The sequence below is a fragment of the Stigmatopora nigra genome, chromosome 19 (assembly GCF_051989575.1).
Source record: "Stigmatopora nigra isolate UIUO_SnigA chromosome 19, RoL_Snig_1.1, whole genome shotgun sequence".
NCBI lineage: Eukaryota > Metazoa > Chordata > Actinopteri > Syngnathiformes > Syngnathidae > Stigmatopora > Stigmatopora nigra.
The window spans coordinates 3280791-3303956 of record NC_135526.1 but is presented as its reverse complement, the minus strand read 5'-3'; the positions used below and the strand labels follow the sequence as shown (position 1 = coordinate 3303956).

General features: G+C 43.3%; 4 protein-coding genes across 6 annotated transcripts in view; all 4 read right to left on the bottom strand.

The window, feature by feature from the left end:
- Positions 1-7: 7 nt before the first annotated feature.
- Positions 8-4241, bottom strand: LOC144212435 (transcription regulator protein BACH2-like). 3 transcript variants are annotated; one of them, XM_077740296.1, is made up of 5 exons: positions 4078-4241; positions 3792-4001; positions 1613-3148; positions 1021-1227; positions 8-958 (listed from the first exon to the last, which is right to left on the bottom strand). In XM_077740296.1, the coding sequence occupies exons 2-5, from the start codon at positions 3999-4001 to the stop codon at positions 740-742; spliced, it is 2172 nt and encodes a 723-aa protein (XP_077596422.1). In that variant the 5' UTR covers positions 4078-4241; the 3' UTR covers positions 8-739. The 3 variants fall into 3 exon arrangements, with proteins under 3 accessions (XP_077596422.1, XP_077596424.1, XP_077596423.1); XM_077740298.1 differs by having other exon boundaries at positions 8-955; XM_077740297.1 differs by lacking the exon at positions 4078-4241 and having other exon boundaries at positions 3792-4038.
- Positions 4242-4738: 497 nt separating this feature from the next.
- Positions 4739-8339, bottom strand: map3k7cl (map3k7 C-terminal like). The gene is made up of 5 exons (XM_077740301.1): positions 8211-8339; positions 7568-7649; positions 6418-6476; positions 6233-6348; positions 4739-5314 (listed from the first exon to the last, which is right to left on the bottom strand). The coding sequence occupies exons 2-5, from the start codon at positions 7641-7643 to the stop codon at positions 5149-5151; spliced, it is 417 nt and encodes a 138-aa protein (XP_077596427.1). The 5' UTR covers positions 7644-7649; positions 8211-8339; the 3' UTR covers positions 4739-5148.
- A 1516-nt stretch (positions 8340-9855) lies between these two features.
- Positions 9856-16623, bottom strand: LOC144212563 (glutamate receptor ionotropic, kainate 1-like). The gene is made up of 17 exons (XM_077740546.1): positions 16188-16623; positions 15527-15694; positions 15196-15453; positions 14409-14590; positions 14142-14195; positions 13839-14009; positions 13633-13776; positions 13456-13563; positions 13347-13391; positions 12128-12241; positions 11852-12055; positions 11541-11764; positions 11353-11471; positions 11043-11260; positions 10751-10976; positions 10419-10669; positions 9856-10339 (listed from the first exon to the last, which is right to left on the bottom strand). The coding sequence occupies exons 1-17, from the start codon at positions 16315-16317 to the stop codon at positions 10217-10219; spliced, it is 2739 nt and encodes a 912-aa protein (XP_077596672.1). The 5' UTR covers positions 16318-16623; the 3' UTR covers positions 9856-10216.
- A 273-nt stretch (positions 16624-16896) lies between these two features.
- The window catches only part of LOC144212614 (rho guanine nucleotide exchange factor TIAM1-like), a 29680-nt gene continuing 23410 nt past the window's right edge, over positions 16897-23166 (bottom strand). Inside the window, exons 19-29 of the mRNA XM_077740635.1 lie at positions 22031-22249; positions 21880-21948; positions 21690-21815; positions 21312-21420; positions 21049-21228; positions 20766-20981; positions 20448-20506; positions 20078-20174; positions 19885-19972; positions 19561-19736; positions 16897-19185 (exon numbers count right to left, since the gene is read on the bottom strand). Of these exons, the coding sequence (XP_077596761.1) occupies positions 18782-19185; positions 19561-19736; positions 19885-19972; positions 20078-20174; positions 20448-20506; positions 20766-20981; positions 21049-21228; positions 21312-21420; positions 21690-21815; positions 21880-21948; positions 22031-22249 (1743 nt within the window). The 3' untranslated portion in view covers positions 16897-18781. The remainder of the gene's footprint in view (positions 19186-19560; positions 19737-19884; positions 19973-20077; positions 20175-20447; positions 20507-20765; positions 20982-21048; positions 21229-21311; positions 21421-21689; positions 21816-21879; positions 21949-22030; positions 22250-23166) is intronic.

Genomic DNA, 23166 nt, shown 5'->3' with positions numbered 1-23166 from the left:
TGTGACCTCAATGCAGAGAAACCCATTTTAAAGAAGAAATGCAAATGTTTTTTAATGAAAATCTATAGAAAGATGAACTATACAAAATCAAATTTTTGTTCTTAAATTGAAATTCCGGAACCTATTTTTTACCATTTGAACCATTTTATTGGAAAACTATCTTTCCTGTACCACTAGAGAGAGCCAATGTAACACTTGATGTACTAATGCTGCATTTTACTGTCAATGGCATTAGATATTGTATTTTAAATTATACTTGATAAAGTCACTCATTGGTTACACTGACAATAATTTTACATTCAAATTATTTATTATGGTGACCAAATTATTATTCCTTTCGTTCTTTTGTGTTTTTTTAACCATCATGGGCAGGCATGGCACTATCCACTGCCAATAATTGACGTCCAATTTATTTAAACTTGGAGGACTGAATAATATTTGCTACCCTCATCTTTCAATGCTATTGATGACACTATAATTCCAACTCATTTAAACTGAGAGGGTTGAATGAACGACTGTGGGTTTAAACACAAAAAAAGACTTGTTTAACATGTTTGGGCTTCTTTTTTTTCCCCTTGAAAATCACACAAAAAGTTAAATCCTACTTTAACATATCCAAATATTGCCTAGTACAAATATCCCTGCAGGTCATCTTCAATTTGGCAGAAGAAGTTCAATATATAAAAACAAGATGAGAAATAAATGTATTTTAAAAAGAAAAGGTTAAAATCTGTTGCCTCTACATGTCCTGCGACCATTCTTGTGTCTCATCAGCCCCTGAGGAATTGTCCATCAAGGGTAGAGCATCCATGTACGATACCAGCGGACATCTTGGATGGAGTTCTTGGCCCTCAGTGTAGTAGACACGGCGTTTAAGCGCCATGACGCCAAGACGTGTGCTGGTCTTCAGATGACGAAGGTGATTCTGCTCCTCCAGCAGCTTCTCACGCTCGCACTTCTGACGACACAACACGCTTCTGTAAGCCGTGTCCAACAAAACGTGCTCGGTCCGGCTCTCACCAACTTATCGATTTCCTCTTGCAGGTTTGCGATGCACTCCAGTTTCCTCTTGCGACAACGCTGCGCTGCCAATCTATTCTTGCCACGCCGGCGGACATCGTGGATCAAGTCTAGCTGCTGCCGCGTCAGTGTGTGTTGACCCAACATATTCTGGAGGTCTACACGGTTCATACGGATCACGAAATCCACAGAGAAGGGAAGATCCACCTGCAAAGATCTCGTTTTAATTCAGCCTTTGACTGCCATTGATGACAATAGACGTCCAATTCAATTTTGATTGACGTTTCCAGCCTGCTTGTTAACATTGGAGCAGACATCTATTGCCGTCAATGGCAGTGAAACATAATTACACAATACCAGTTGATGTCTATTACTGTCAATTTCAGGTTCAGTTAGTGAGTCAATAAACCCACGTTGGACTTTGAGCACTGCACACATACACACACTTTCAAGTCAATAATTACCCAGTCACCATAACGACCCCATTCAAACATGCTGAAATGAGTTTCCCAGAAATCTGTGGCTCCCCGCAATTTTAAGTCTATTACGTTTTCCAGCAGCAAGTCCACGGATAGATAGGTCCAAGCCTCACCTGTCTGGCACGTTCTCGAGGGCACCAATCCCTGTCACCGTCAGTCTCCGAGTCGCCATCCTCACCCGAGTTGAAAGACGAAAAGCCCGACTGGGATGCTCCTTCACTTTCGGATAATGTGCCTCCCTTCCAGAGGGGGGTGCCCTGTTCTGGGTCCTGATTCCGAGTCAGGAATGGGCTATTGAGGTCAATAGAAACCCGGTTCTGATGAGAAGGGCCCGGCTGAGCTGGTTCACTTTTCAGAGAGACATCGGGAAGAGTAGAGAACCGTGTTGCGGGCACTACTTCTCGTTCTGTGATGTTCTCGTGGAACTGGGCGACGTCAGAACCCGAATAGGTAACTAGGTTGTCTCTTATGTCATTCCCTCTAAAACATGCTCCTTCCTCAGATAGTCCTCCGAGACCTTCAACTTTCTTTGTAGGGCAGGAGAGGTTTTTCCAGGGTCTGTGTTTGTCATCTTTTGCTGAGGTATCTTCATCAAACATGCCTGAATTGGACCAAGAACACACATCAGTGCTGTTGAATCCCGATGATGTTCCAGGGGTGTTGATATCCCAAGTGGAACCTGCATCAAGATCGGGATCAACAAACAATGCCATTCCTGTTCCTTCTTTCTTCAAGTTTTGGTGAGACTCAAAACTGTTGCCAAGTCTCGAATCTTTGGGTGAATCCAAAACTTGATGTTTCCAAATGATATCTGGAACTTGCTCTGGATCACCAGAAAAGATTGTTTCATCTTTAGTGAGAAGTTTTTGATAAGAGGAGCTTGTATCAAATCTGGCATTACTCGCTCTGCACTGGTTTCTGGAAACTTCCGCATTCTGAGTGGCACCTTCAATTAATCTTATCCCTGGTTCACTGTCTTTGTGACCTTCATCTTTTTGCTTAGTAACTCGTACTAACTTGGGAACATCCGAGATCCTTCTCCGTGGTTGTTCTTCGTCATCTGAGAATGTGTCCTTTTTTAGGAAGCCTGATTCCGATCTGGAACATTTGTCTATGCTGTCAAAATCGCTGTTGACAGTTAGTGGAGGATCAGTTGCATCTCCACGCCTGACAATTTCAGTGTCCAGATCGGGACCAACGTTAAACTTGATACCCGCTGTCTGTTTTTCTTCTCCAAAGGTCTCCTGACATTCAGGATTTTTCTGGGGTGTCTCTTTTTCACAAGCCAGCTGAAATTTGCGATATTTGGGCCCTCCTGCAACCCCAAAAGGTCCGGACAAGAATGTAGTCCTCTTGCCATCATTCCCTTCCAGAAAGCCAGGTGAAACTGCTTCCCTCGATACAGATTTGCCATCCACTTCCACTTTTTGACTCTTTTCTTTCTTTATACAGCATTTCTTCCTCTGTGATGGCAACAATGGCAGGTCCGAGCTGAATTTAGGGAGCAAGAAGTCGAAACAGCCATGGTCTAGGTCTCGGAAGCCCAGCGAAGAGGCTGCTTGGCGGATTTCCAGGATGTCATGTTTACCAAAGCGCAGCTCAGACGTGTAGGCAAACGTGAGAAGGGGCTCGAACCCACCTGCGGTTACCTTGGAGACAGGAAAATGTAGTTTAATACTTTTATAAGTTTTGTTTGCATGGTAGGTTGGTTGGACACTCTAAATTTGGCATGAGTGTGAGCATGGTTGGTTGTCATTTGTCTCCTCGGGCCCTGTGATTTGCTGGCCACTGATTCAGGGACTCTCGTGCCCAAAGTCAGCTGGGATAGGGTCCAGCACCCCCTTGTGACCTTTGTGAGGACGAGTGGTTCATAATAATGAATGAATTTATATACTGTCAAAAGTAGTGAGAGAAAATGTAATGCACGAAAATTAATTTCTGTTGACCTGTGAGCAAATAAATAACTGTATTGATACTTTTGCAATATTTAGATAGATTGATCATCTTATAGTGATGAAGAAATGTAAAGGTTTGTATTGAATTTTAGATTTTGGAAAATTGATTGATTGATTGATTTGATTTGAAGTTTTCTGGAGACACACGATTAGACGTCTACTATACTCAGTGACACTGAGTAAAGTTATATCGACATATAAATATATGGCTTTCATGAGGTAAGCCCACTACAATCCCCGATGCAAATGTATATATATATTTTGAAGGGGTACCTAATGAAAAGGCTCAGTGAGCGCACTGTGGACATTGTTGACGTCACCGTCAAGCAGCTCTCACCTCAGGTGGTAGTATGACATCATCGTCATGACGGTGGACTCTTACGGCGAAGTAGTCGCTGCAAGAGGCAAGCACGGCGCGGTGGGCGGGGAAACGGTAACCGTCTACCTGTACGGTGACGTCACATAGCAGGCCACGCAGGCGGAGTTCGTCCAGGCGCTCAAGCACGCGCTCCGGGTGCGCCGCACACGCGTAAGTGTACGAGGGCATCTAGGTAAAACGACATTTGACGTCACGAAAACTTTCAGAATGGTGCCAAATGATGAAAATCGTACGAAAAGTTTACCTGTGCGAAGCCTCGTCGGAGTTCTTTGGTGGTTTGGACGACTTGGAAACAAGCTTTGAGCGAGCGTCACACACGCATCTGTCAAAGTGTGCAGGGGTGAGCGCACGCGCTTGCGCGTGTGTGTGTGCGTGTGTGTGTGTGCGTGTGTGCTTGTGTGTGTATGTTGCGACAGCGCTGACTCATGCTGATAAAAGATGAGCAAGCGTTTTCCCGTCGAACACATCACCGCCCTCCCTACCGTTCGACAACACTTGCTTTCTGTTTAAATTTGACATCTTAATAATTTATATCCCAATTGGTTATTTTTTTAAAATATGTCATTGTTTAATGATGGAATCAATAGTTTGCGGGGTAAATTTTTATGCTTGACTACTTTTAATGTTATTTCTTGTTTAATTTTGTATTATGCATTGGCTGTAAACTAAATATAACATCCAAATGCTACCCAGCCAAATCTTGGAATTTGAATTACGTGCCAAATGTGTACCTAAAGAACGTGTATGTGTACCTAAAGAACTGAACAATACACATGATATGAAACATTTCATTGTGTTGCCAAAAGCAGAAGTGCGTGTGGTGTGCACCCCAGTGACCAATCAGGTGACTGTTTGAAATCAACTTCCTCTTTCCAGTGAAAAAAAAGACTATAAGCATGCACATGTTGGAATAAAGTTGTCTTTATTCAGAGATTGCTCTTGTGTGTTTGGGCTTGCATACATCAATGCTTCCAATCACTTCACTGGGCGACCAATCGTGATGTCTTTCTTCTTGTGTAAGAAAACTCCCAAATGAGAGGCTGCCCATTACGACTTAGTTAAAAAAAAAAAACACAGTTTGTCAAGTGCAATGTACTCATGTCGCACATAACCTGGGCCTGAATCAAACGTTGTTTTTTAATGTACCGGGTAGCAAACTCAAAACTCCACATTGGACCACATGTCAGCACCTCAGACAACCTCGGCGCATGTTAAACTCCCACAAAGATTGTCGCCATCGTCGTAGAAATACGAAAAGGATAACATCTGTTTTGTGTGAGGGTTTTCAAACCAAACAAAATATGTTAGTTTCCAGTCATGATGAATCGGGTCGGCGTAGTCGCTGCAGTTGCTGCGACCGCTCGCCATGCTTCGTCACCAGCGTGCGGTTTTCCTCCGACAGACGGCGAAATTCGTCCTCCAAGCGGGAGATCTCCGTCGACGCTTTCTGGTCCTCCACTAGCTCGGCTAGCAGCTTACACCTGTAGACAGCCGTGAAATTAACCATGTCTTGCTTAAGTCACTGTCCATGATAGGTGTCCCATCAGTTTGAGCTCACAATCACTCTGTTCATTGATACCTTTGCATTGACCTTTAGGCACCAAATCCAAAACTGAGCTCTACAATGTCAAGTGTTTACATTTTTGAATTTGTACTATGGACCTTTTATTAAGAAATATGAAAAATGACCAGCCATATTTGACCATGTGCTCATCACCATGGTCCGTTATCCTCATTGACTGTGATAGATGACCAATCCTTTTGATTTTGTTCAACGACAGTGAAAAATGATCCAACCATGCCAGCTATGCCATTTGAAATTTGGACTGTCAATGACAGTGAATGAGTCCAAGTGAAAGAGAGCAGCTAAACAATGTTAACAAACAGGACGAGCAAGGTTTGCCTACAAAAAGCTGACAGTTCGATGGTAAATTTTCGACGCTCCGACAGCAGGGGCGAAGATGCCCAACAAGTCGGACCAGCTAAATTCCCATCCGAAGCTGTGATTCACACTCTGCGGGTGAGGCGGCCTGTGACTCATGGATTAGTATATATAGAAACGGACATTGTTTCTGAATGTGTGTGTGTGTGCGTGCACGCGCTTGAGCGCGTTGCTGCTCGCGTCGTGTCGGGTTGCAGACGACGTAAATAAAGTGTCTATTAAAAGATGAGAGCGGATTGTTTGGCTGAGCTGTTGTTTACGTCTGACTGATTGATAGCTGTTAATTTCAACAGCGTCTATTTTGTGCACCAATGTTGTGGAAATACACATGGAAAAAACATTTAATGTCCGTCATCTAGTGGCCAAGTCATAAAATACATCTGAAATTGGGACACATCTTTTTCAGGCAGTCTGGTAATATGTTGCAACAAATTGCTAGCGATTATTTAAAACTCACTTGCGTTCCTCCAGGGCGGCGATGTCGTGTTTGACTTGGCAGAATTCTCCTGCCATCCTGCAGTGTTCCTTGTACACGTGCACACTATCCTTCAAGGACAAGAGTGGCAGCACAGGCTAAAAATAAAATCATTTTTTAAAAAGTTAGAATAATAAAAAGTCAATGGAAAATATTGCATGCCATACCTGAAGTCGCTGTTCAAGATCTGGGAAAGTCTGAGAGTAGTCGTCACCATCTTGTGTGTCTTCCCAACAAGTAAAAAAAAAAAAACACACACATGGAGTCAGATTACATTTTTACGGCACCCCAGATATGAAAGGAATATAAAAAATGAACGTCAGTAAAGGTGCACTCGATGTCTTTGCCCTTAAGTCCCATACATTGTCCCATACTTTGTTGAGTTTCCTGCACATAAAGTATTAAGTACTTTGTGTGTACTGGTCTATTCATTCAAAGTAGTAGCTCACGTGCAAGCTCACTTTTTTTCAATTCCTGTCATGTGTGATGGGGTGTCCTGAGCATGTGTTTAGTTTGAGTGTATCTGTCCGAGGCCTCCAAGACGGGGACATGAATAACAAGACAGGCATGGTTAAGATGTCCACTAGTGATAAAGTCATTTAAATTCACAGCAGAAGTAATGGATATTTTCCCCAGGTACTCCAGTTTCCTCCCACATCACAAAAACATGGAGGGTAGGCTGGTTGAACACTGTAAATTGCCCTTAGGTAAGAGTGTGTGCATGAATGGTTCCAAACTAGTTAGCTGGGATAGGTTTCAGCACCCCTGCAATCCTAATTTTATACCCTATCTATCAGTATTGATACTAGTATCAATGTAACGCTACAGCGCCTCCCTTTTGCGAGCCACAAACATCTCACTGAGTAGGCTTCTGCCTAATGAGGTGTCCGGTGTTTGCAGCCGCACGAAGGGAATCGAACAGGCGGTGAGTACGTGAAGTCATGCTGAACACGCCATGACAATCCCCAGAGGCAACGTGACGCAACCTTCTAAAATCAGCCACGCGGGTGTGCGGAACAACAACAAGAACACTTGGGCCGCAATGTGGGATGCAACAACACCACCACCAGCACCACCAACCCGACCGAGTGTGAGCGTGGCGGGTGGGGGCGGGACACCTGTCGCAACGCAGATGGCTGGAGTGAACGTGGGCTCCATTTTGGTGGTCAGAATGCGCGGCGTGTTTTCCAGACATGCTGAAGACGCAGACGGGCTTTGGGTTGACTTAAATGATCAAACGCAGCTTGAAAGAAGTTGTTCTCAGCATTTTGTCAGCTAAATTGCACTGCAGCTGCGTGCAAGCTGGCGGGCGTTTACCTGATGAGTCGCCGAGGCTGAAGGAGATCCGCACTTCGGGTGAATCGGGAGACACTCTTTGGCTTGACGTGATCATTTAACCCTGTGTCGGGCCACAATGAATGAGATACAGAACAGCACATGTACACATTTGCAGATATATTGGCTGTTGTATTGACTATTTGGCAAACTGATTTCATTTAATGACAAAGAAACTGATAGAAATACTGCCATTGGCTGGCCACCAATTCAGGCTTTCCGTTGCCGGGTGATGTTCTAAGTAGTATCTGACTAGGCATGCATCATCCTAATGCAGTTCAGTGAAATTTATTGATGACTTGTAGTCAATCTCTGTCAATGTTAAAGCATTGTGATCACTGTTGATTGAACAACCAACCAATTAAGTAACAGACTAACAAATATCCCCAATGACTAGTCAGTTTATTAACTGTGCCAGTTAGTGTAGTGTCTGATAGAATAACAAATTTAACTGGTAGTTTGACTGAGTAGTTTGGCCTGTTAGTATTAACACAGAAATAATTAAAGATGGACTAGTTTCAATAATGCATTCGTCGCCTCACAAATGAAACATTTGCTTCCATTGACACCTGTCAATCAAAGATGACATCACTTGCATGCATTCCTAACAAAGCAAAGTGCTCACCTGAAGCGGACCCCCGCCCCCACCCAAAGGAAACCCACAAGTATAATCAGGTAGGTCCAGTCCAATGTGTTTCCTAAGATTTCGGGCTGCTTTGTGGCGTGCCCCCCCACTGCGACCCCCCACCACCACCACCCCCTCCTTCCCCTTTCCCCCCTCACTCTGTTCTCTTCAGGGTCTCGTCTAGATGCACTCCCATCCACATGGAATCTGCACAAAAAGGATTACCAATGGGCCCTCCGCCCCCCAACCTCTCCTTTCACAATAAAGTGTCTCATGACACGACATGACTTGACCGCAAAACACGCACGTTAAAATAGCCGAAAGTGATGACAAGACATCAAGATGTGTGTCATTAATATCATGGGGCCACTTTGGGCTGCTTCATTATGCAAACTATGTCATGATATTCAGTTCAAAATTGCATCACATTTATGATGGTGCTACTCCATGCCTACGGGTGGTGCTATGTGCCACTTCAAAGCGCTACTACTATGTATACACGACACATTCGGCGTGTTCCGTAAAGGGTCACCACAGCTAATCACCCTTCCGCCCTTGCTCCCACGAAGAGCATCACGTGGCCAGATGACACCAAGCCAGCCAGAAAATTATTGGATGTTTGTTTGGTTCATTGTTGTGGTGTCCTTTTAATGGCTTAATAAATATAATTTACATATATATCTGCTGTGTTTGCATACATACATACATTTGCATTACTATTTTATACAAATTGGTCTAATTTTATCATAGTGGGCAGTATTAAAGATTATGGAACAATTTATGCCAATGATGTGTCTTCTACTTAGGAAAATTTCTGGAAACAATTAATTTAGTAATACAGGTACTACTGAATTTTTCATTTAAAAGAATTACAATATTTTAGTTCATTTCTTAATGCTGCTACTTGTGTGTTTTATACTGCAGTTGTGTTTTATTGCTGTATTTACATAATTGGTGTCTGTAAGAAAAGATCCTTGGCAGAGGAAATAAATGTAATTCCTTTTCACAACACCAACGCCTCACCAGACGAGTGCAACACGGAAAGCTTTTTAACACGTCTCATCGCAGGGTCCGAAATAGACAGCGTGTCGTTCAGGTGAGGTCATCGTGCCACATTTGAGCATGTTGAATGCCAAGGTCAGTGGCGTAATCCTTGCCCTCATTCATGATGGATTAGATCCTGACGGGTGGGCGAGTGGGGTAAAAAATAAATAGAGCTGCTCGGGGATTTAATGGAGGACTCCGCCCGCTACAATGGTGCTGCAGGGGAGATTAGAGGCCCTGATATTACGCTCAATCCCTGAATTAATCTGCATGCCGTACAAAAAAAAAGTCATTACGTGGAGAGATTAAAAGAGTCCTCCGGGATGAATACCAACCTGTATTTCATGAATACACACACACACACAGATATTCACATATGTATATCTATATGTATGAATATATGTATATATATGTACATTTATATACATATATACATATGTATATGTATGTATATGTGTGTATGTATGTGTATGTATGTATATGTATATATATGTGTATATGTTTGTATATGTGTATATGTATGTATGTGTATATGTATATTAATGTATGTATATGTATGAAGAATGAGAGATGCAATAAATGAAACATTTAAACAAATCAATTCAAATAAACCATTTGTATTACATTCTGTGCAATAGTATATTTACCTATCATTCTAATTCAAATCATGCAGATGTAAAATAAAGGGAAATAGACAACGTATTTGACAGAAAAAAGATATAAAAATGGTTTAAAAAAAATACTTTTTGTAGTAGATCAGTGCCAGAATGAGCTAAGCCTAAGGCGACACGGTATGTACAGAGTGGCCATTTTGTCCATCAAAGCCCAAATAGACATACTGAAATAAACAAAGACATTATTGCGCATTCATTTAGTATATATATTTTTTTATACAATGTGTTATCGGTACAGTATCGACATTATTAAAAGGTGAGAACATATTCTCTCACATAAGACAAACTTTACTCATCATCGCCGAGGAGCCTGCCGCTCTCCAGATCATTGGACAAGGACGTACCCGAGGAAGAATTGGAGCCACGTCGCTGAAACTGGCGAGACTGCACCCCGTAAAAAAAACAGAAGGCCTAGCGGGCACAAAAACAAAGACAGAAAAAGACTCAGTCAGTCAAGACATTTCCCATCATGTCGGACCGCCAGGCTTACCTCCTCGATGTCGGCGTTGCGGCGAGCTTTGTATATAAACTCTCCGATGGCCACGAAGACGGAAAGGACCAATCCGGCGGCGAGCACAATGAAAATACCACCGATGTTCTCCACTCCCAATGCATTGGCCTCCTTGTTGTCTTCCTCCGGGCAGCCATTCCCTCGCCACCATTTCTCCTTCATCATGTGCAGCTTGCCCTCCTCCTGCAGTTGAAGGATGGCGATGGTCACTTTGTCCCTATATGGAGAACCTGGATAAATACAGTCATGGCATGGAATGAAATCCAATTTTGCTCCATTAAAAAGTGGGTTTTGGGTGGGTCTTTTCTAACCTATGGGCGTTCCTACTCCGTATCCTTTGGAGTCGATGAGTCCGCCGATCTGCGTGAGGTTGCAGTTCCTCTGGCTGATGTACTCAATGCTGGTGGACTCCATCAGCATGGCGTAGTCGGTGGTGAGGACGCGCGTGATGCCTTCCCGATTGTTCTTGACTAGCGCTGTGTTCTTCCTGCTACTCATGAAGGTCCACATTTTCTCGTAGGTGGAGATCTTGGATTTCTGCAATGCATTAACATGGCGTGTTTGTAGATGTGTGTGAGGGGATGAAGCTAACTCTTCACGCACCTTGAAGAAGGTCATGGTGGAGCCGTCTCTCACTGCCCCATACTCGATACGGGTCTGTTTGGCAAGGTCGTCGGCTGAGTCGATGGGTGCGTCCATGCGCTCCACCGTGAGGAACGCGGCCAAGTTGGCCGTGTATGACGAGATGATGATCAAGGTGAAAAACCACCAAATGCCTCCAACGATGCGGGTGGACAAAGCTTTGGGCATTAGTTCTGAGCCTGCAACAAAATGTTGTTTACTACAGTATTTTTATTATTTAATCAACACCATAATGCTATCACTAATTCTAATGTTGCATTTCTCTGTTTACCTTGTCGCATAAGCGCACCCACGCCAAACCAGAAGCTGTTGAGCAACGTGAAATTGTTCTGGATCAACGTGGAGGACGGGTTGCATGGATGCGGATTGTACCACTCGTAAGGGGTGAACCTGACATGAGAAGAATAAACCCTGAATGAGTGAAGACTTGTCCAAAGTCACGTGCTTTCGCGCAATTACCTGGCGATGACAAAAAGCACGCAGCTGACGCCAGTGCAGGCCAGCAGGACATACATCCAAATGTCCGGCGACAGCGGGTTGAGGAAGGAGAAGACTCCCGGGTTGGTGCCATTGGGCTTGCGGTACAAAATGCTGATACCCAGCGTCATGAAAGGTTTGGAGAAGTCAATGACCTTCTCGCGCACATAAGTGATGGTCAACGGCGCCACAGCCAGATCGGCCACCTACGAACGGATGTCATCTAAATACCGGCCACCATTGAAATAATGCACTTTTTGGGTCAGCAGAGAAATTGCCCAAGTACTACTCACATGGTCTATGAGCTCCCGTACCATGCCGTTCCACTCGCCCTTGTCATTCTGGGCGCCGTACTTGCCGTCGGCCACAAGGCGGACCTCGTAAGTGAAGCCCAAGATATTGGAGAGCTCCTTCAGGAGGTCCAGGCAGTAACCCTCGAAACGGTCATTCCCGCTCAGGTCCTTGTCGGACTTCTTGTGCATCACGTACGGGTTCTCCTGTAAAGGGGATAAATGGGTTATGGTTTTCTCTCCCTTTAAGTACGCCTTCATCCCGGTCTTGTTCCTCACTAGGATGGTTGTGACAATCAGCGTCCGATTGGCCAGCGAGTCGGTCACGTTGTTGTTATTCGATGAGGACTTCTCACTCAAGCGGATGCCTTTGATGGAGCTCCATGTGGCGACCTGAACACATTTTCAACATGTGGTCAATTGAATTGCCGTTTATGGCTGTCAACAGCAGCCTAAATGTTTAATACTGCTTTTGTTATTTAGGGTTTTGGTTAGGCTTTTTTTGCTTTTCACCTATTGTGTCATTAGGTGTGTGTACTTTGTATTCAACCCTGTTTATCTAGTTTCTTCGTCTTTGTGGGATAGTCATCTTTTTTGGGTCCAACCAGGCTCGCCGACACATTTAACGAGACAAATACTTAAAAAAACATGGTGATTTGCCTTTGGCTCACGAGACTGCAAATGAGCATGTGCTGGTGGACTAATCCACTCACACGCATAAACACGGAGTTGATCTCTGGCATGTGACAGCTGGACCCCGACCGAACCCCCCTTTCAGCTGCTAAAGAGCAAAGTCACTGATGTGATAAACACAGAGTACGTTAAACAAGCATTGGCATGTCATCACGTCACACTTGACCTTACGCACTTGATGATTTATAACGCCATCTGACCATATGTTGGAATATTAACTCGCCCGATAGACGTTTAATCCGTTTGAACTGGAAGTTTGGCAGCGAATGAACGCTCGCTGCCGTCCCTTCCAAATGACGTCACATGTGATAAACTCATTTAATTGCAGAGCAGATGGATGAAAAGAGCCAAATGATTGAATATGTTAAAAGTGAACCCATCGGGGAGGCCATAAATGCTTGTTGGCCATTTTGTGTCAAGTACTACCCGATAAATATAACATTATAGTCAATTGACAGTGTACTTTGAAATAGTTGTCATGTACATGATCATAAGAAATAATAAAATACAATAAGAAGGATGTATAGTTTTTCAAATTGTCATTTGCCCTATGAAGGGATAACTTTTTCAGGATAGATGTCCAATCAGGTGCGTCCAATCATCCTTCTGGTGTCCATTTAGCAAGTTTATCACTATAAAATGTCTGACAATGAATGAATTGATGTTATTTTATTTTTTTTTGCCAGGCCTGCAGTAGAAATAGATTCTAAGTTTATCAACGTCAACGGCAGCCATATTTTGCAAACACTTTGCAACTCCTGTTCATTTCCCAAGACACAGACAAACATAATATTTGCAAACAGACCTTAATCCACCTTTTGGTGAGGCGGCTTCCACCCTCCATGGGTACCTGCGTGGAGAAGACGCGATTTGGAATGTTGCAATGCATGATGGGAGCAGCTGGACGCACTAACCCTGGAACTACCGTCCTCTTTAAGGCTGATGATGTCCAAGTCGAACACCCGCCGCAGGCCGTCACTTTTGTTAAGGACGATGTGGCCCGTCAAGCCGTCCCACCGTGCCTGACCACACAGACGTAGGAGTTAACTCACTCACTGCCATTGTGATCAGTTCACTTTTATGTACATTACCTCTTTAAAGAGATTCATGTACCGAGGTCCGAATCGCCAGGGCTTGTGTCTGTAACACTGCAGAGATCCGACAGTCATCTGAGTAGCACGCTGAGACGCCACAGACACCAGGAAGACGGCGTCGTACATCAGAGCCGCATCGGTCTGTGGCACGGACGACAGGTTTTACGACGGGGCGCGTGCTTTTTCCACCACAGTTTTCTTACGGTCATGACGCCATCCATAAGGCCGCCGTCCTGCTTGGGCCCCTGCAGCCTCTCCGCGGCCCACTTGTCCAGGGTGGCGCCCACCTGGGGGTCGTCGACGTTGAGCAGCCTGAAACCCGTCATGTTGACCCCGCTGTAACGGTACGGTTCCAGGTCCAACGCAAACAAGTCCTTAAGTGGGAAGTTGCATGGGTGTTCATGTCAATTAGTCCACAATTAACGCTTTCAGTGCCAGTGACCATGATAAAGACAGATTGGAAGTCTCTCGTCAATGGCAACCAGTGAGTTGATGTAGCTACTCACCAAAGTGGTGAAGAAGAAATGGTAGTATTCTGTCATCATTCCCATGGATGAAAGCTGTCATTTTTCAGAAAGGAAAAAAAAAGTATATTTATAATATATATTTAAAAACAAACAAATAATTGATCTGTAAACTGTGCTAATCAAGCTTTAGATAGATCATTATTTTTCATAGATGAAACATCATAAAATCCAAAATGAAAGACATTAAAGGCACTCCAAAAAGTGTGCCGCATGTCAAAAAACAGTTGGGGGATGCTCTAACCTGACCTGTTTGAGTAGTTCCGAGGCCATGCTGTAGGAGCAGTCAAAGAGGATGAAGAACTCTTTGTCCCGCTTCAGTTCTTTAAGCAACGGCCTGGCGTCCTGGTTGCCGGGCGTCAGTTGGCGGATTTTCATCTTCAGGTTCAGTTTGGCGGGAGCCTTGATCAACTCCTGCATGCGCATTAGACCTGCACAACAAACACAAGCCATGAGATGAAAATATTTGATGAAGGTCTACAGCAGTGTTTCCCAACCTTTTCACTTTTTGCATTGAAAAAAAGGCACACCACTGGCTGAAAATAAACTAAAACTATGTTGCCTATATTAACATTATGAAGTCATTCTCTATTATCTATTTTTTCACAATTCTCTAAAGTGGTTAATGTTGATGTCTGCAGACCCTGAACAGCTTTTAGTTCGACTGATGTTCAAATAACAACGATTTGTAACCTTTTTTTAATTTTTGACTGCCCCTGAACCCAAACAACTTCCAATTCACGTCCCGTAAAAACGGGAAAATTACTTAAATCTCGTAATATCTCGACTCTTTTTTACAAGAAGTGCTGTTTTTTTTAATTTTTATCATTTGTTAATTGAAGTCCGGAACACCAAAAAGCTTCCGTTTTAAATGACATGAATCTCATAATATTCCGATTTGAATCTTGTTATAGTACAATCCATCTACGATTTCATATTTCTATTTCAATCTCTTAATATTTAGACTTCTCTCTTGGTTTTATACGACGTATGGGTACACTGGTTGGGAAACACTGGTCTAAAGAAAGGGCAGTACTAGTGCTATCCTCGTAGACAACAGTGAGCTTCTTCCACTTGAAGAATGTGACCACGTCCAGCACAGCCCTGGCAATGGCACTGTATTCAGGATAGAGGTTAATGAAAAAAGTATCCCGATTGTCCACGGATGGATGCTTCCAGCGTGTCTGGATGTGTGGAACCTCCAGAGCGTTGCAGATGGACTGAACGGCGCTCACGGAAGAGCTGTGAGATGGACCAAATACGGCCACCACGCCCAGAGACAACTGGTCGCACACTGGACATGACAAGAAGGACTAAAGTCATGAAAGAATATCCATTTTTAAAAATGGCCTTCTTATTGTTGTTACCTCTGCGCGAGGCCTCGAAGCCATCTTTGGGATTGATGCGCTGGATGTCGTAAGTCAGTGTGACGTTGGGCATGAGTGTCTTGTTCCTGTTGATGTTGTTGACGGCGAATTTGAATGCCAACTCGTCCAAACTCAGCAGCTCACGCTCACGTGTCTCCAGGATGCCGCCTTACAGTGCCCGGTAGATATTAAATGTGATCATTCAATGCTTAGTCGTCACAGTTCAAATGGATTTGACATCGTCAATGTCAATAGTAGTGAATGAGTTAAAGACGCCATGTTGTTATTTTCACCCTATTTCATAATTGAATGATACCTTTAATTGGTGTTAATGTGTCTGCAACTTGGCATTGTAATCTATTATTGTATTCATTTATTCTGTATTCGAATTGTCTCGTTGACCTCATTTTAACATCTACTTTTGACACACAAAAAAAGCAAAATGTAAACATTGATGTGATGGATGGTTTCATCAAATTTAACCTCTATTGCTTTCATTGGTGTTTTTTATTTTTATTTTGGCATAAAATACAAATGCAAAAAAAAGGGCCAGATATAATAAAGCTACATGTAGATATGCAAAAGTAAATATTTTTCTAAAACCAATAGTACTATGGAGTATTATGCATTGTCATAATAGAAAAAAATTGTTGTTGCTCACCAATTCGCAAAACCTGAGCCTTGGCGAGCCACATGCAGAGCAGCAAAACTGGAAGCGTAAGAATCAGGCGGTCCATCCCCATCCAAAAAGCTGGTCGTACTGTGCAATTAGCATCTGGAACTCTTTCCATAGCCTTCTTTTCCTCCTCTAATACTGCCGCAGGACACTTTCAAAACCTCCATCATGTCAACTGGACCCAACTGAAATAAAAAGTCCCAAGTCCAAAACCCCTGTCAAACTAATTCCCAGCCCAACATAATCCTTCTAAAGACTTTAAAATTCTACAAATTGGCAAAGACACATCACATACGCTCACAATGACGTAGCCGCGTAAAAATGGCATATCGTATAATATGGAAAGCGCATTTCACTTGGTGGAATCCATCAAAATAAGGCACACCGGGGAAGCCGTCTAAGAGAAATTTCCATTCTTTTCTGATGCGTTTGTATGGGTCTTCTCCTATTGGTTCTTTTTTATTTTTTATTTTTTGGATTAAACAGCAGATGTGCTGGAATAATCTTCAGGTTACATGCCAGATGTCAGATTATCTCCTGAGAAACACAAGCATATCACACAAAATGTGACATCTATGCACATATGATATAAATTTAGACAAATGCATATTTGCTCATTTATAAAAATAGGTCAATTTTAACACTTAAATGGAATTCCTATAGAATGACATTATAAAATCACACATAGAAAAAGTGTAAATGTATAAAGTTTATTATTGTTGCTGTCATACAAAGGATAACACTCCACGTGCGTCGTGTAGCAAAAAAGTACAAAGACGAGTAGAAAGGGACACACGCACCAAATTAAAACAGCTAAAAACTGCATCACAATTATTTTGTACAAAAAGATGGAAAAACAACAAACAAACGTGTCACACTTGACGTTTTTTTCTGAAGTGCAGACAAGCAGTGAAACAGTGGAATCTGATGGACAAGAGGAGAAACTGCAAGGGATGACTTTCAAGTAAACGAGGATTGCGGTTTAGTGTTTTGGGTAGCGTGGTTTTAGGGTACATAACACCAATATAAAATATCATCAGGTAAATTAAAATATGTTGCTTTTAGTTGGTGACTAACTTAGGACTTTTTTCCTTTACTCTGAGATTGGTTGTACTGCTTTTATTTTTGCATTTTCCCTTTTGTCAATTCGTTACTGTTCATATTTTGAGTATTAACGCAGTGTTTTTATTTCTTTGGCTCAAAAGGGTTCTCAGACATAGCTTCTTTTTTGACTCTCAGCGGCCGAGTGGTAAACACTTCGGCCTCACAGTTCTGGGGTCGTGGGTTAGATCCCAGGTCGGTCCTCAATGTGTGAAGTTTGCATGTTCTTGGGTGGGTTTCTCCAGGTACTCTGGTGTTCTCCTACGTCCCAAAAGCATGCATGGTAGGCTGGTTGAACACTCTAAATTGCCCCTAAGTATGAGTGCGATTGTGAATGGTTGACCGTGTCATTGTGCCCTGCAATTGTCTGGATGCCGCCTGGCTGTAATTGGCTTTAATTGGCCTCCAGAAACCCCCACAGCCCTTATGAGCATAAGTGGTTCACCAAATGAATGAATGACTTACATTTGGTGGCAGTGTATCTAGTAGTATAGCTGTTACTGCTTTTATACTTGTTTTTGCTGTTAGTCAATACAACATCAGCATCATGTTTCCATTATCGCTGCCTTGATTAGACAGGCAGAATATCAAACAATGGATTTGGTTACACGGGTACCTTTATTCAGATTAAAAACCTGATTGGTATAAAATGCTTCAATTTTGCATGCCATTTGGAATATTATATGTTGACACAAGAAGTGGTCACAGTTTTCTACTGCCATTTCCAGCAATTTGGTTACTCACACATGTTAAAATAATCTGTTATAATCTATAATTTGACAAAATTTGGCTGAATGTGTGATGGCTGAAGACGCAAATCCCAAATAGATGAATATTTTGAGAGACATTTTTGACATGAACGTAGCCAATGAAACAAAAAAAGCAATGAAGTCCATTCTAACTCAAACTTTTTGACCCAAAAAGTCAATATTTGCAACTTTTTTTCTGAAGTTTGGTACAGTTTGACCATCAACAATGGCTGAGAAAACCTTCTGCTTTACAAAGCCCTTGAGTGCTAATAAGATAAAGCCTAAAAAAAGGTCCTTAAAATAGACACGTTTAAAGGTTTCGTGTGGAAAAATAGACTTTGGGGGCCGTAAAAATAATGATCTTGTAGTGCTAAAAATCAATAACTGGTACAGTTTCAATGGGCTTCTTGCTTCACATCAACATAACAATTGTCTGCCATTTTGCATCCCTACAAATCAGATGGACACTTTCTTTTTGATCAACTCAAACAGGCTCTTCAAATTAAATAAATTGGCTCATTTCTTTGACGAGACCGTCCAAGTTTAAGGTGACCCCAGCTGCCTCGGCCATCTTGTATGAATGGAAAACCAGCAGGATTGAGTAAAACCAGCCAAAGTTTTAGTGAAAAAGGGGCTTCTCCATGCCTCACGGAGGGGAAAAGGTACGAATGGCCCTATGCCTTGATGGGAGCGTACCTAATGAAATGGCCGGCGGCGGCGGCGTCCACGTCAAAAGACGTCGCTGTTGCAGCCAAAGTCGTCCCTGCGCACCCACACGGTGTCGCGTTCCGGCCCGCGCTGGGCAGCGCACGCCTTGAGTACACCGCGAATCTCCATGGCGTCCATCTTGGCGTCCAGTTCAGTGGATCTGGCGGCCGTGCATTGCGCCTTGCAGAAGTCGTCGTCGTCGCTCAGGATGTCTGTTTCTTTCAACTTGCTGCCGTCCTCATAAGGTCCGAGATCATATGAACGTTCCGGCAGAGTTTTGTAGAGATCCACTACGGGGTCGGTGTCCTGGCGCCGGCGATTATTGTTGTTCCAGACCGCCTCCGTGTCCGAGACCAGGTCCGTGTCGATGGTGAAGCGGTTTCGTAGTAATTTACTGCGAGCCAGAGTGTGGGGTGGGGCCGAAGCTGTAAAAAAAATGAACACTGTGTTATGCCAGCATTGCCAATGACGATGATAATGGCTAAATGAAAATACTTTAAACTAGTTTATATCAGTAGTAGACGTCCAATCCATTTGAAGTGGGAGTGTGGCACCGAATAAATGTACAATGGTAACTTTACTTACAAAAATAAGTGGTTCATAACATGGATTTTTCTCAAATAGAAGCATATTTTATCCCACCATCTTAATACTACCCCTTTAAAAATGATGAATGGACACCAATTTTGTATGAAATATGTTTGTAAATATATATATGTATGCAGAAAAGATAATACAATTGTTTATTAAGCCATTAACTGTTATTTGAGTATATAAACAATGGGCGTTGTAACACTCACCTGCTCGGTTGACAGCAGGCTTGTGGGCTCCCTTGAGGGCGCAGAGTCGCTTTCCCCCGAAGGGGACGTACTTCTGGCTGATTGGAAGCGATTCGGTCTTGAGCAGTTGCCGCCTCTGCTTCTCCCTGAGGATGGAGTGCACGGCCTTCAGGAGATCCTTTTTGCTCTCTGCCGAACTGAATGCAAGAAAAAAAAGGACAAACTTCAGAGCAATCAACATGCAAGAGATTCAACAAAGAATAAAAATTATTTTGATGTCATCAGAATAAATACTAACTAAAAAAAAAGTCATTAAAAAGTTCAAATGTACAGAAAAGTTCCAACCTGCAGCACAATTGGAAGCTCCTCTCTGGTCGTCCTTCTGATTCCGACCTGGTGTGAACTAATTCGCACACGGCGGTACCCTCAGAATCTATAAACATAGATACACCCATGAGATAAAGAATATATTGGCTGCCACTGACTGTGATGGTCGTCCAATGAGTGGACTCGGCGAGAGTATATCATTTTTGCATACTTGCAATGGTGCGCACTTGCAGCGAGTGGGTGGCGATCATGTGACGGAAGCGGAAAGGATCCCGGTCGTCATTCATGGATACTCGATGAGAACCGCCCTGAGGAAAAGGATAGTAATGTAGTACATGTACTTGGCAATGGGGGATGACACAGTTAGAGTAACAGCCAATATATGTAGTGTAAGACTACAATATCCATTCATTTTTCAATTAAAAGTTTGAATGACAAAGTTATTTCAAAACACAAACTCATAGTATAAGGTATTGAATAACTGGTAGCTACAATAAAGATTGAAATTGATTGACAAAATGGATTTATCATCCAAGCCAAGCTCCAGTACATTTCCTTTGGAAGGAAACGAAGCATCTTACCACTTTTTTCCGGTGCTTTGAGGAGTCTTTATACACAAACACCACAGCGGTTTTGAACACTACAAGATAAAAAGGAAATAAATGAGTCTTAACATGTTGGAATGAATCCACTCCCATGCGGCGGCCATTCCAGACAATCTTCCTTTTTAACATAGTGATGATGCAATGTCGAAAATATCAATTGTCTGCATCCAAAAATTGACAATGGCAGTCAGTGAATTTGGATAACTTGGTGAGTGGACTTTGTGGTGCTCCAATCTAAGTGGACAACATCAATGAAGTATGTAGTAGGATTCATAAAATGTTTTGTTTTCTTACCAAAAGCTGCCAATTCTGGGTCTTTCTTGCTCTTTCCAAAAGATGTGGGCGGGTTGATCCAGACCACGCTGGAGTGGATGAGCAGATCCCCCATGGAGAGGTCACCCACTTCCTTCTGCTCGCTAATGAGCTGGTCAAAGACAGCACCAAATTCCTCGTGGAGCTTCTGCATCTCGTTGATGTGACTCGCCACCTTGTTCATCGCCTTCATGGCCACTGAAAAAAATAAACGACATCACAAATGACCGCCTGGAATAAGGACATTAAATGGGAGAACTCTTACTGTCCAGGTGGTAGTGTTCGTCGCTATCGGGGTCCGTGAGGGAGAAGAGCTCCCTGAGAAGCAAGGGGTATTTAAGGACCCTCTGGATGGGTTTGATGAGGTAGGACTCCAGCGTGGAGGAATGCTGTTGTTTGGGGTTCCGCTCAGAAAGGAACGCCTTAAATTCCGGGTCTGTTTTGGCTAGGTGAGACATCACAAAAGGCATTTATGTTCCTGCTCCAAACTGGAGAAATCCTATGCACTAAAAAAAAATGTATCTTTACCTTTCACCAGAACCTTGGGCACCTTTGTGTGGCTGGCGCAGAAGGCGCTGTAGATCTTGAAGCGGTCGGCATAGTAAAGAAAGGAGCCGCCCAAGGAGAAGAGCACTTTCTGTTGGAACCAGTGGATAACTTTTAGATTCCTTGCATTTGACTAGCCTATTTTTCCGACTCTAAGTCAGACTTCAGTATACTATAGGTGGCAAAAATGCTAAATGAAAGGGAAAACAATATATGCATACTGTATTTTCTCGCATATTGACATTTCAAATTGCATTAAAATCATTGAGTTTTACAATTTTTACTGTACCCTGAATACAGTTATCATTTTTTTAGCCAGAAATACTTCATATAAATACAGTAAGGGTTTTATATCTCAACCTTGAACTGCTCCACTCTCTCCAGTCTGTCCAGATCTGGAACCAGTCTAATGCCGTCCTCTAGCGTCCTGAGAAATTCCACCTGGAAATCCACCATCTCGTCCAAGTTGCCAAAGAGAATGTCCAGCTATGACAGAGCGGCGTGGGTGTTCAAATAGGAAATCTCCAGTCCGGAGTAGAGACGATCTTACCTCGTCTTGCGTTAGGAACCTTTCCTTCTGCAGCGGTGTCAAGTAGCACTCAATGAGGCAGCGCAGATCCTGCACGGACGAGCGAGAACACGTTCAAACGGAGTAATAAGGAGCAGACGGCCAAGGCGGACGTGGACGAGCGCTCACAGACCTTGACATAGGTCTTCTCCGTGTCCACTAGCTCGTTGATGACCTTGCGAAGCTTGTCGGCGTGCGAGAGCTGGCGCTGAGCGCAGGACGGCGGCAGGGCCGACACCGGGCTGGGAGATAGCGAGGATGAAGATGACGAAGATGACACGGAAGACGACATCTGGGAGTCCGGGGCGTCGCGGCGTCCACGTGGGTGGAAGGACGACGCGTGCTCCTTGTTCTGAGAGAACAAAATCCAAAGTACACTCTCAGTTTTTGACCTTTGCTTAACTCGTATGGCACTTTGGACGGCAGATGCAGGGTGAGAGTTTGCATGTTCTCCCAGGGCTTGGATGGGTTTTCTCCGGGTACTCCGGTTTCCTCCAACATCCGCATTCACTAAAAAAAGGCTAGGTCTGCAATGGGTGAGGTCACAAAGTGCATCTCACCAGACATAAAACACTACAAACCAACTTGGAGGTCCATTTGGAGCCTGTCCTTGTCCTCCCCTTTGACCTCTTGAAAAGGGACATCAGTTTGTCGGTTGCAAGATCCGTCCGGGCATATACAAAAAAAATCCCCGGTTCAAAAACAGAAATCCTGACTCACTCTGAGGTGTGACCAACAAGTGCAGAAAAATGAAAAGCAATTCAGGGAATTGGGAAACAGAGGAGGAGGAGACGGACGGAGGGACGGAGGGAGAGAGGGAGGAGTGAAAGGAAGGAAGCCTGTACTCTCACTTGCTTATGTAAGCACAACTGACAGCAACAATAGACGAGATCAAGGATTGATTGGATCAGCACTAATTTTCCTTTTTTTTCCCACCACCCTACAATCGGATTCATCCCAATAACCCATAGACTGCTTTTGATGAAACCAGGTGAAAAATTCCTTCAAGGTGGGAGGTTTGGCAGCAAATAAATGTATTAATTAATTCCAATGATTTGGATATGGAATAGTAGTAAACTCATTCCAATCCAAAGTCTAAACTCCCTGCACAAACCACACCTGGCGTTGCACTTTTAACACACAAAGACATCCCGTTACATAATCACAAAACACGCCATAATTCTATCTGACTGATGCATGCACACATTATGACCATACAAAAACAAATGTTGCCATAAAGCACTCTCCAAATCGAGACATCTGCAACAC